The sequence below is a fragment of the Aspergillus flavus genome, chromosome 7 (genome assembly GCF_009017415.1).
Source record: "Aspergillus flavus chromosome 7, complete sequence".
Lineage (NCBI taxonomy): Eukaryota > Fungi > Ascomycota > Eurotiomycetes > Eurotiales > Aspergillaceae > Aspergillus > Aspergillus flavus.
Window position 1 is genome coordinate 1834920 of NC_092404.1, and position 12627 is coordinate 1847546.

The window sequence follows — 12627 nt, forward strand, 5'->3', positions numbered from 1 at the left end:
ATGAGACTATGTGGGGAAATCCCGATACGGTGAGTTCAATGTCGCCTCGAGGCATTTGGGCTTGTTTGTATATGGATAATACGTACTGGTTAATTAGGGTAGCTCTCGCGATTCAGTACCCGTGAATTGTAGAGTCTCCGTCATCTCTTGGAGTTTGAATATCAAGTCTATCTTAAGTTCGTTGACGTCTTCTAAGGTAATCTGCGCTTCGATTAGCGGTTGCGGTAGATATATCTAATCGAGGAAGAGAATGCCAAACATATTCATTCTGTACTACTTCCTTCGAGGGTTTTAAGTGATCCATGAGCGGTAGTAAGTACGTGAGAACCGTTTGAGGTGGCATATTTTTCTCCTTGCCAGGAGTGAAGTAGACGGTATCGCTGGACAGCGCGGCGATTGATCGCACAGAGTCGTACAGTATCTCATTCGGGACAGCCAAGCGCACTTCGAGAGCAACACCCTCGTCCGACTGGTGTTCCTTGAGTAGATCATTTACTGGCAGAGACTGGTCGCCCATATACGCTTTGGCGAACTCCATGGGTTTAATCTTTAGCTCTTGGAATCCCCTGTTCACAAGGTCTACCACGGTGCTATTATCAGGCATCTGTGTTGGACTGGTTAATACGACTCGAAATAGGGAGATGATAAATCATAGAGGTCACGCACCTCAAATACCACAGGCCTCCCATCAGGGCTTCTCAAGTACACGGTAGTCATATCGGCGCTAATAAAAACAATAGACACGAGGTCCTAGTATAGTATACCAAAGAGATTAGAAGAGCGGTCCGGAAACACGGATAGCATACATTTACTACAACAGGAGATACGGTCGATACAGTAGCTACTATAAGATAAACGGGCTATCAACTCTATCTATTTATAGAAGGCGAGAAAGATAGCAGAGGGAAGATTAGAGAGATAAAGAAAAAGCTAGTAGTTGCAATCCCACATAACTCAGAGAGATGGATAAGAAAGGGATACACACGTGAGTGGACAAGGTGATAGGTGAATAAAGAGAGTAACAGGCACCGGAGCAAGAAAACGACTGAGTCAACCCACCCGATGAATAGCGTTGGCATGGCGAGTTGATCGGCGGGTAAGAATTTGGTGGGTGTTGTTGTCACGAAAGGAAGATAAACCTGGGCAAACAGGGATTAAATGCTCCATATTAACGATGAACGTCATGTTTCGTGCCTTTCCATCCATTAATCGACCCCTTTTGAGTCAATTGTCTAAGATATCCGGATGCCACTGGATGGCTCGGAATGAAGTGACAAGTTGGCATCCTAGAATTCAGACACATACATAATCGCGCAGGTATTCCTTTCACAGTATCTTAGTTTGCCCGCTGCCGGATACATCACAATATGACTTTTTCTCGCAACGCTTTTTGTTGGTACTATAGTGATTATGGCAGGGCTCGTTCTGTCGTTTGTATCCCCCTCGTTCTCCGTCGTATGGCCCTCTTTCTGCTGAGTGTTACTCTCTAATTATTCACCTTCATCACATATAAGCCATCCGAGCCTTCACTTTCAATCGCATTTGGTCTAGTATCTTCTTACTAATGAGAATGGTGGCCGATGGCTTGCAAATGCCCATTTCTAAGACAATCTGCGCGGGCGCTGGCTTTTCATAGCTTGGGGTGTCGAATCGGAACGTCCTTCAGGGTTCCGAGAGACAAAGCCCTATCATCAACAAGGCTGAGACTCAATAAGGCAGATTTCACTTGAGACCACCGCCTCTTGCGGTGAGATCTCTGGTAAAAGCTACGAGATCGACCACGTTATTAAGCTACCGTTTGTTCATGGATTAGGGTTTCAGAAAACTATGTATCTCTACACGTGTTGTCTTTTTGCTGGGAATTGGCCTACGAGCAGCATTATATCATTGCGGACGCTCTAGCGGAATTCTATGGGGGATTACATGTTATTTTCTGAGACTTCTGGTCGCTGCTAATTTTCTTTAGCAACATTAGCAGTCGGGAGGAACTTTGTTTGTAAAGTGGAACAGATGGTGGCACCTAGTGATGGATTACTTTGAGTTGCTTAACTGCATCTATTGACAAGTAACTGCTAGCTAGATGGACATGAGAGTAAATAGTTCGCTATTTACGCTCACAGCAATTATAGTTGACACAGTAGATTGATTCCGTTAGGAATGGAAAGTTAAGCACACCGCAAGACCCTTTCCTCCAAGAGCTGATTCACATCTTAGCAATATTCACGTCGTGTCTCAGACTCTCGGTTTCTGGATCTCAGCCTGATTCTCGCCACATGCACCGCCTGTGAAATTCACGAAACATCTACGCTTGGAGCATACTTCACAAGTATTCCATGCATAACTAAACAAGATCAATAGGGTGCTATGGCCCCTCCCTCATCGTATGACTCTGTAGGGTAACGTCATATGAGTAACTCCTCGGCATTTGGTAAGGAAATCCCCCGCAGTCTGTTTGGATTATACCATCCACCCACGTCATTTGTCCTCCTGTGGGTGATTCTAGTCTGTGAAAGACAGGGAAGCTAGGAAGTTGCTTCAGTTTTCTCTCTCTCTCTCCCTCTCTCGTAAATTAGTAGTCTTGCCTGCTGGATACAACCCTCCACAGCACAGCTACAATTACAGTCACTTCTCCAAAAGCTTTTATCTTTAACCTCCGGACTCTGGCTCCAGTCCAGATCGGCAATAAATTAAGCATAATGCTCCTCATTTACCGTCGGCCAATTAATGTGCGTGTTATAGTTTCCCTGAAACTCTAGACTTCATAAACTAACGTTTCATCACAAGAAGCTCAGACCCTCTGCCAAAATGACTACTGTTCCTCGTAGAGAGTTGGAAACAACGTTGTCTTTCGTTAGATAAAAAAACAAGAAGAATGAAAGGATGGTCTCCCAGAAGCCTTCCACTCACCCCTGCCTGCATTCATCTATATCCCAGCACCGAGCCGGAGAATAAAGCATAGAATGTGAAGATATTCAAGTACAGCCAGTCTTGGCATTGTCTTTCCCCGCCCAATTCTCCACAGAGTACGCACATCAATGCATAATTCACGGCAATGTAAAAGTGGCACTTCATTTTGCGTGCATAGAGAATACCCAGTGACGGGAGTCGGCAATTCTACGGTTCAATCATTGGTATTTAATTCTACACAGCATTACCGCGTTATGTCTATTATCCTGGCCTGTCCGACATTACACAGATTTATGCCGCTATGTAACCATCGGAGGGTATATAAATACTATGTAGGACTGAATTTGAAGCTTGTTTCATCTGCTAGACAGTTACTTTGCATATTCGGATAATCATGCTTTCTTTTCTGCCTCTTTCGGGGCCCTTCAGTTCGCCTGTGGGAACTGTTGGGTTCTATCTCGGACTGGGTGTATTACTGGTGAGTGTTTTATACTATATAAATTTGACCGGAAAACAAGAATCAAGTTACTGAGTAGAACCAAACAGAGCATTCTCTACCTCTTCGCAGTTATCATCTATAATATATACTTCCATCCTTTAGCAAAGTTCCCCAGCCCAAAGTCATACGCAGCTACACGAATCCCATATTTCCAAGCTTTACTCGGAGGCCAAATCGGCCAAGCTATCAAGGACCTCCACCAAAAATACGGAGAAGTAGTCCGCATCGCCCCCAACGAACTATCCTTCATCGACGGCGAAGCTTGGAAAGCAATCTACGGCACTCGACCCGGCCATAAACAAAAGCCCAAAGATGTCCGCTACTACCCACCCACCGCAGGCGGAGTCCCCAGTATCGTCATTTCCAACGATGAAGACCACTCTCGCTTCCGACGAACACTATCTCACGCATTCTCCGAGACTTCATTGCGTGTCCAGGAGCCGCTGGTCAATAGCTATATTGATCTTTTGATACAGCGTCTGCACGAGCACTGCGAAGCTGGTAACAAACCTCTGGACATGGTTGCTTGGTATAACTTCACAACCTTCGATATCATCGGGGATCTGGCCTTCGGGGAACCGTTCAACTGTCTCCATAATTCGGCGTATCATAAATGGGTCTCCATGATCTTTAGTAATATCCGATACGGCACGTATGGAAACCTTGCGAGACGTTTTCCCGGATCTAAATTTCTACTTCGGCTCATCACGCCTACGCGTATCGCTAATGGGAGGAATTGGCATATTGAGCTCACAAAGGAGAAGGCCAAGGGTCGACTCGCTAAGTCGAACGACCGGATGGATTTCTACGGACATATTCTGAAACAGAAGGATACAGAGCGGGCAATGACTTTCGATGAGATGGTTACGAACGGGAGTACACTGATTGTTGCCGGTTCTGAAACTACGGCCACCTTGCTCTCGGCTGTTACTTTCTATCTTCTGAAGAATGAAAGGGTTCTCAGTAAGCTTCAGCAGGAGATTAGGGCCTCGTTTGAGAGTGAAAAGGATATTACTGTTACGGGTTGTAATCAACTTGAATACCTCAATGCCGTATTGACGGAGGGCCTTCGCATCTTCCCGCCTACTCCTACGGGACTACCTAGGATAGTTGACGCAGATGGTGATATGATTGCTGGGAAATGGGTCCCTGGTGGGGTATGTTCACAATCACCTTCCGACAATCCCAATCTCTACAACCCAAATACTAACACATCCCCCTGCAACAGACCATAGTATCAATCCCCCACCTCGCAGCCTTCCACTCCGCCTCAAACTTCACCGAACCAGAATCCTTCATCCCAGAACGCTTCCTCGGAGATCCCCGATTCGCCAACGATAGTAAAACCGTGCTTCAACCGTTCAGCTTCGGACCCCGGAACTGCATTGGACGAAAGTATGTGTTCCGTTCCATTTGTCCTCTTGTATCCTGGCTAATGACTTTAGTTTGGCTAATGCTGAGATGCGTCTTATTCTGGCTCGTGTGCTTTATAATTTTGATTTGGAATTGGATGAGAGGAGTGAGAATTGGAGTCGGCAGGAGACGTATATTCTTTGGAATAAGCCGGGGTTGTATGTTAGGTTGCGTCCTAGGGTTGGGATATAGGATGTGATTGGTGAGGGATCGATTGGGTGAGAGGTTGAGGGCTTAGTAGTTAAGGTTGATGGGGTTGGGTTATCTTTGATAGCTTTTTCATGGATATTTTCACATGAAGATCATATTGAGATGTGTGTAGAGTAAAACGCTTATTGTAACATATAGTACGATATAGATTGAGCTGTATTGTCACTTAATCTAGATCTCTTTCTAATCAAGACTAATTCCTAAGCTATACCTTTCTAATGGAAAGGACAATGCCCAAAATTAACTCTATACCAACAATCTCTCCTAAGGGTAATAGAAAATGTATATCCAAAGAATACCTACGATCTTTAGCCGAATACATATCCCAAACTAGCATATCATTGATCTCACTACTAAATACCAGTACCATCAGACTGAGAATAGATATGATCTACTCCTCATCAAATCGCATACAAAAACCGAAGCTCACCTCATTGAGTAAAATAAAAGAAAATAAAGCAAGCAAGAAAGAAAAAACAGAAATACAAAAAAGCAACGCCCTCACTACATCCCAGACACTGCATCGGTAATTCATGTTCCCATCGCGTAGGCTACGCTCGATGTTAATGTAACAAGCACAAACCCTAAATGGAGTACCCCCTACGATTATGTATACTAACTAGCACGCAACCGCCCTGGGTACAAGTACACTGCACCTTCAACGTAGTATCTAACAGAATTAGTAGTAAACATTCCCGAAAATGCAGTTCGAAACTCTCTCCAAAGGAAATGGTCTTATTTCCCAAACACTCACCCATTCGTCCCTTCCCACTCTAGAATAATCACTAAGGTCTCAATAGCCATAAACCTACATTCACCTAGTTCCCCAGACTAACCAAATAAACCTTGTTCCAAGAAATACACCCAAAGGAATTTGACGATAATGATATATCATACGCCACTACGATGCGAATTTGTGAGCTTCGAAAACCCTTCCTTTTCAGACGCGCGACACGCATTGGGCAATACTTGAATCTACCCCGTTCGGTGATGGTGGAATACTAGGTAAGGATTCTGCGGGGAACAAGGCTTACAGTCGCCCATTATCTCATTATCTTTATAGTAGTCTACATAGTTAAATTCTTTGGTAGATATGATAGACTATTGCAAATAGTACTCACCCTTCCAATCCTAAATAGAAATCCTAGATAGATGTACTCCATACGATAGGGCTAATAATCCGAGTAGTAACATAACTTGCTACTAGCCCAGCCCAGCCTAGCCCTAACTCACCCCCGCACGACTCTTATCGACCTGTCATCAACGTACATCCATCCTTCTACCCTTCCGTACATACTAGTACACATACACACACGTCCAATATGCACTGCACATCACGCAAGAACCCCAAAAGCACACATGGCATCTACACGAGTCAAGACTCAAACCTTACCCCAGATAGTCGAGGTCTAAACTTACCGCTCTGCATATTACACGTCTCATTCATACTCAAGTACATACATAGCACTACTACTAGTACTAGTACTACTAGTAGCAGAGTGCCAAGTATCCGTACCGAACTCCTCCGACCTACATACACTTACAGTAAGTAGACCTATGATAAGCAGCGAACCCAAACAGGAAAAGCCAACGGCACAACCTTCCACATTCATCCGCAAAAGAAATTATGTACATAAGGCAACCCGCATTTTCAACGAAACCCCACGGGGAGAATCCGAATGGGGAAATTTATGCGAACGTGCGAACGGATTCCGGAACCCGGTGGATGATGGATCTTTCCTGTTTACTCCGTACGTAAGTGGGATTTGGCTTGACTGGTCCACTTTGCTTCGTGTTGGTTTCTTTTTTGTTTTGTTGGGTTTCTTTTTGGGTGGGGTTGGTTCGGGGGATTGCCGATGGTATTGTTTTGTTACTATCGTACGTATTTCTTGTATGTGCATACTTGGGTGGTGGTTTGTATTGTACTTGGACTTGCATTTTGTATATATACCTATTGTGAAATAGAAGAGATATACAGTGGAAGATGTACAATTGCCTCAAAAGTCAAAAAGATCAAGTCCTGAATCCGGTTCTTTCTTTCTTTTTGCGAAATGTCCTGTTTCCTAACGCCTGTATCGCCGTGCCTTTCATTGCCTGTTCCGTGCTTCGTAAATCATAGACATAAATATGGACATGAAGGAGAGTGAGAATGTTATGTAAAGAAAAAAAAAAAAAGAAAAACCACCATGCAAGCAAAATATCGCAAAAGTTGACTGTACAAGAACCATCGTAATATAAACAGGGTAGACGGTCGGTTTATGTACTAGGTAGCTGTTGATGCGGGCGGCTGCTGCTCGCCGTCATCGCCGTGGCGTCGAGTGCGAATGCGGAATCGGTCACGAAGGCGGGACGTGAGTCGACCGCGTCGCTGTCGATCTTCTTCGTTCTCGATGCTGTTGCGGTTCTCTTCGCGCACGCTGCGCAGCGCGGCGAGACGCTCTTCGACGGTGGCTTCGCGCATTCGGCGCGCGTTCAGCGTTCCGTGCATAAAGCTGGTTAGGCGGCGATGTCGATGGTGTGATTCCTCTGTTGCTGGTTCGGCGGTGCCCTCTTGCTGTGTCTCCGTGTTATTTTCGCCTTCTTGGTTTTCATTCTCGCCTTCGGGTTGGGCGGGATTGAGGTCGATACGGCTAATCTTTGGTTAGCGATTGCGATTCTTCATGTTTTGGGAAGTGATGGAAGCATACCATAGAGGACATGTACCCGATACGTTCACCAGCCAAGGGTCAATACACTCCGGGTGGAATTGATGGTTGCAGGGCAGGACACGCAGATCCTGTCCCTTGACAAAGTCGTCAGTACAGATCGGGCACGAAAAGTTGGGATGATCTGTAGATTCCGTCGGTTTGGCTTCTTGTTCTGTATTGGACTCGGTTGTGGTATTATTCGTCGCCGGTAAAGCAGCAGTCGCCTGGGGATTCGTTTCCTGCACTGTGGTTGTTTCTGGAGTAGCATCTGGCTGACGACCCGTCTCATCGTCAGAGCCCATCTCCACATCACCCTTGACGGCATCCAGCTTGGGATCCTGTTGATTCCCGAACTTCACGATCGGAATTGTATCCAACATGGCCCTTGCCATCCCTTTCGTTCGACTTTGTCGTGGCCGCCCCGCTGTATATCGAGGTCCGTACCGTTCCGGATGACGATGGGCCCGGACCGCGCCCGTAATGATGATGGCGAGGAAGAGCGCCGTGATGATACCTGTAATACTATACAGAATAATCATAGCTGGGATGCAAGGTCAGCCGCGACAGGAATGCATGTGCTGACATGGAATGCTCATACCAGTATTAGGGCTGTCCGTCGCCCCACCGGAATCCCCGGAGGTGGGCGGCGTCCCGGACATCGTGAAGGACATGTCGGGCTTGATACTCGTCGAACCGTTCCCCGTCGATGAATGAGAGAGTTTAGTGACAAGCTTCGCGAGAGTCGGATTGACTAGCGTGAAGACGTTGATGTAACCGTTGGCGTTGGGACCTGCGGTGTAATTACAGTGATGCACCTCGGAACTGTACAAAAGAATCGCCGATGCACGATGCGATGATGTAACGACGTTGCGAACGGTCTCACTCGCATCTAAATTTCCGGGATAGGCGGATTGGTCGCAACTGATCAGGGCGATGTCACTCGTGTTCAATGAGATGGAGTTGGTGTCGTCCACATTCACGAGGTTGCCCGTAACATTGAAGTTCTACGCGGGACGGTCAGCATTACCCATCCCGGACACTGGTTCATCCACGCAGCGCAGTACGAACCGTCAGTTCACTCTGATCGAGATTGACCAAGGCCGTTGTCAACGGAGTAACGCTGACGCCCGACGGAAGCTGAATCTGGGCGCTCTCCAGATGAAATCTGGCTTTTCCTACCCACGAAAGATCCCGGGAGTTGTTGGACGGCACCACAGACCAGCCGGACGAGTCTACCGCGAGAATAGTAGTCGATAGAGCGGACAGCAGAAGGAGGAGGAGGGGAAGAGAGGAAAAAGAGAAAGGGAAAAAAGAAGGGTCCTGAATGGGCCCCATCGAAGAAAAAAGCTGGGACGAGCGGACTTCCCCACGATGACGAGGCTTACGGATATGGCGGAGGTTATGGGGCGCAGGAGATCATTTAGTCCCGGATCTTCTGCGTTCACCGATCCCGAGCGCCTATGACAGAAGAGAGAAAAAAAAGAGAGAAAAAAAAAATAACGGATAGGTACACAACAAGACTGGCCGATCAATGCCGGTCTGATGCACCGTGACGGTGGGGGTTCCAACAAAAACTGAATTGCAATAACCGGGGAACAAGATTTGGGGCGAGCGGATGGGGAAAGAAAAGGTGGAATCTATCGATAAGCAGAAGGATCAATGGAAGTGGATGGATGGATCACCGACAACGGGAGGGTGAAATTCGGAGATGTGGTGGAGAGCGAGAGGGGGTTATGTCAGAGGGAACCAACCACCGACTTTACAGTACGGTGGAGTTGCCTCCTTAGGGTTGCAGTGGTCACTCCGTTGGATAAAAAGGCAAGTGTCTGTCAGAAAATGTCCCGGACGATCCGCTGAAACAGGCGGTGGAAATTAAAGGGAACACCGAAAATATGTATTCGTCCCAGTCGAGTGTGTACAAGTAGCAAGTGTGGGGGAAGAAGCAAACTGAAGAGTCGTTGCTTGTAGATATAATCATTATTCGAAAGGTTAAAAGTAACTTCAGGAACTCACAATCGTTGACTGATACGGCGATTCGAACGAGGAACCATGGATTTCCTGACTACTAATCGAGTGACTAATTCGGTCTGGACAATACGAAAACGATAAGAGGATCATCATCTGGCCTTGATTTGCCCAGAGCGAAACCCGAGGTACAGAACATGCATTCGGTCCAGTCCAATCAATCCCCTATCGGTCTGCTCCTCTTGCAATCTTATCCAAACAATTACAAACTTGCGTTTAATCGTCTGCGATCGAGACTACATTTTAATTTCGTCTGGTTTCGATGGTTGAACACTCCCAAGATGCGGGGGAGGTACTGAAGTTACCAGTACCAAATACTGCAGTCCCATCTTAGGGCCGATGGACGTCACATGTTGCCGATCTGGTCTCATTTTTCAGGCCAAGACAGAAAGGATTCTCGCCCAGTCAACCTATGGGCGACACAGCCAACTCGAACAATGTCTATTGAATTGCATAAGAAGGTGGAGATGAACCATGCAAAGGAAAGAAAGAAAAAAAAAAAAGTAAAGAGAAGCACCTGATTTGAATGCGATGAGTTGCGTCATCCATCAAATGCGGTCCAACCTTCAAAACTCTCCGCACTGGTGATCCGCTGGCAGACAGCTCTCTCCGACCACCAAGACTCGATACCATACCATGGCATGCCGTTCTCAGTGCCATGGCTTGAAAAATGTCTGAGTGGTTGTGATGTACCCGAATTTAGAACTACTATTCCACCTCTCTCGTGTTTACTGAACCCCGACGTGGACATACCTGATTCGGAAATCCACTTCGAGGCTGAGACGGATCGGTAAGCCCGACAATGGATTATTCAACACAGCCTCACCATCCCGGTGGCTGAATTCAGAAACACCCAATCGGTAATCCTTTCTACTCTACCACAATCCTTGAATCGCAAGTCATGTACATCATATATTATCTCTACAGGACATGGAAAAAAATGTCCTGTCGACCGTGGGTTCTCCGCATGTGGAGTGGCACGCCTCCGCGATCGGAGGCAGGCGAATCTCCGCACTCGGGCCCTGTACTGCATGTTTATCGACCTTCCGCATCCGACAGGATCATCACCTGCGTGAGGCGGTTTTCTAACTGGGTAATGCTGCGTGCCAATATCCAAATGGTTGGATCTCTTAGTTTTACCTTTCTCTTGCATTTGATTCGGTCGGCTTCCTTTCTGGTCCCTGTCATTTGCTCTGTGCTCGGGGTTTACCCAGCTTGGGGTGGATTGATCGACGCCGGGTTGACGATCTCACCATGCAATCGCAGTTTCTTTTGCTAATGATATGAGACGTAGTCCAATTAAGTAAGGGTGGCCATCTTTAAGAGTAACCAGAGATACTAGTTCTCTCGTAGAGAAGAAACACCTCTAATGAACTTTTGAGGTTCTTAGGAATCAGCCGTCCCGGGAACTACTGAGTAGATGCCAGAAATTTATAATCGTCGGCTCCGCAGGTTGGTTAGTAGTGCGCTGTTGTGTTCGGTCGTAATAGCACTGCAGCGTTTCAAGCAAGGCAAGTCAAAGCAAGAGAGGAAAAAGGAAGGAAAAAGAAAAGAAGGACAAGCTCACAACCAATTCATGCGGTCGACATGGTGATACAATAGGTCACAATATTGCAACTCGGACTAGGGCGACGCACAAGCCACAGCTACAACTACAAACCGATTGACAGGAATGTTGACCCTAATGCCAATACGCACAATCCCATTGCTCACCGCAAAAGCAGCCACACAGTGAATCCATGTGTGACAACGTCTTCCTTTCTGCATGCCGTCCGACCTTTCACTCCCGTGCCAACAACCCCGGAATATCCAAAGCTTGGCTAGGATCTAACAATGTGACTTGCCGGACGAGGCACCTTACTTTAACTCGGAGAAAAGAACCCTGAACATGTTATTTCCGGAATGGGCTCTTTCATGGGTCTGTCCGGTGTCATTGATTGCTTGATTTGGTGGCGGATTTATGTCCATGCCGGGAAATTGGCAAAGCTCGGAATCTGGCATATTCTTTAGTCATAATGCCGTTTCGCTTGGTTCCAGTTAGTATCTCATCCCGGGCGAGCACGGCGAAGCAGTATCGCCAACAATCTGCAGGCCGCCGCAGACCAATCTAACAAGGTAGGAGGACACCGCGCATATTCGTTATCTACCGCACCTACCCTGTATATAACTCCATTTTATGCATGGCATCATCCAGCAGGCTCCCAATCAGGCCGTGTGGATGCTACACATTGAACCTTATCTGGAAACTATGGACTCTGCAAAACCCCGTGATCAGGATTCTGCTACTGTTCACCGGTATACTCATGAAACCCACACAGGTCAATGTGGCCTGCAGAGCTGACAGTTGACCTGTCTGAAAGAGGGTCTGGAGGAGGTCCGTGAGACGCTGCAAAGGATGCGTGAGTAGTGGAGGCGACAGGAAACGGGAACCAAGTCAGAGCTGGGAAGGGTTTGTGTGACATGTTCTGGAGTCGTTTTCATCGACCAGAGGGAAGGTCTGGAGCGAGGTTTTATCAGGCTCCCCTTTCTCGCGGCAGTTTGTTTATCCCACCTCGTATTTGAAATCAGGGGTGCTTTTTAAAGGGAAGGACACTGGGTTGAGGCACGGATATCAGAGACCAGATGAGGCGTCTGATAGTCCAGCTGCACCAGACGTGCAAGAGTCGTAAGGGAATCCACACGGCCCAATCTTGGCATAGTTGAGAACGAGCTTTCTGTGGACTGATGGGTTCCCCATCAGGTGACGACGATTGGTGGGAGGTATGGGTCTCGACCCTCCATGACAGCAACGCTTGGTCCGTGTGTAGGTTGCTTCCCAGACTCCGACACGATCATCAAAACCTAAAGGTTGTGGGATGACAGGATGGTGAATCCCATGGTGGTGGC

The 12627-nt window shown here is 47.1% G+C and overlaps 3 protein-coding genes across 3 annotated transcripts; 1 reads left to right on the forward strand and 2 right to left on the reverse strand.

The window, feature by feature from the left end:
• Positions 1-172: 172 nt before the first annotated feature.
• On the reverse strand, positions 173-717 carry F9C07_5834 (uncharacterized protein; the record flags this gene model as incomplete). The annotated part of the gene is made up of 2 exons (XM_071511405.1): positions 173-604; positions 667-717. The coding sequence occupies 2 exons, from the start codon at positions 715-717 to the stop codon at positions 173-175; spliced, it is 483 nt and encodes a 160-aa protein (XP_071367021.1).
• A 1752-nt stretch (positions 718-2469) lies between these two features.
• On the forward strand, positions 2470-5266 carry F9C07_2280990 (toxin biosynthesis cytochrome P450 monooxygenase). The gene is made up of 5 exons (XM_041294766.2): positions 2470-2726; positions 2785-3385; positions 3454-4563; positions 4635-4801; positions 4852-5266. The coding sequence occupies exons 2-5, from the start codon at positions 3302-3304 to the stop codon at positions 5009-5011; spliced, it is 1521 nt and encodes a 506-aa protein (XP_041150379.1). The 5' UTR covers positions 2470-2726; positions 2785-3301; the 3' UTR covers positions 5012-5266.
• Positions 5267-6070: 804 nt separating this feature from the next.
• F9C07_2280991 (RING finger domain protein) lies at positions 6071-9273 on the reverse strand. The gene is made up of 4 exons (XM_041294754.2): positions 8785-9273; positions 8315-8720; positions 7717-8257; positions 6071-7659 (listed from the first exon to the last, which is right to left on the reverse strand). Exons 1-4 carry the CDS (start codon positions 9049-9051, stop codon positions 7293-7295), a joined length of 1581 nt encoding a protein of 526 aa, XP_041150380.1. The 5' UTR covers positions 9052-9273; the 3' UTR covers positions 6071-7292.
• Positions 9274-12627: the final 3354 nt, after the last annotated feature.

What these genes read in the sequence shown, in the direction of transcription:
- F9C07_2280990 (XM_041294766.2), top strand. Translation starts at nt 3,302, where the DNA reads ATGCTTTCTTTTCTGCCTCTTTCGGGGCCCTTCAGTTCGCCTGTGGGA. An exon ending in GGAAATGGGTCCCTGGTGGG is followed by an intron (nt 4,564 to 4,634) that starts GTATGTTCACAA and finishes CCCCTGCAACAG; the next exon opens with ACCATAGTATCAATCCCCCA. An exon ending in CGGAACTGCATTGGACGAAA is followed by an intron (nt 4,802 to 4,851) that starts GTATGTGTTCCG and finishes TAATGACTTTAG; the next exon opens with TTTGGCTAATGCTGAGATGC.
- F9C07_2280991 (XM_041294754.2), bottom strand. Translation starts at nt 9,051, where the DNA reads ATGGGGCCCATTCAGGACCCTTCTTTTTTCCCTTTCTCTTTTTCCTCT. An exon ending in TCGATCAGAGTGAACTGACG is followed by an intron (nt 8,721 to 8,784) that starts GTTCGTACTGCG and finishes CGTCCCGCGTAG; the next exon opens with AACTTCAATGTTACGGGCAA. An exon ending in TCGGGTACATGTCCTCTATG is followed by an intron (nt 7,660 to 7,716) that starts GTATGCTTCCAT and finishes ACCAAAGATTAG; the next exon opens with CCGTATCGACCTCAATCCCG.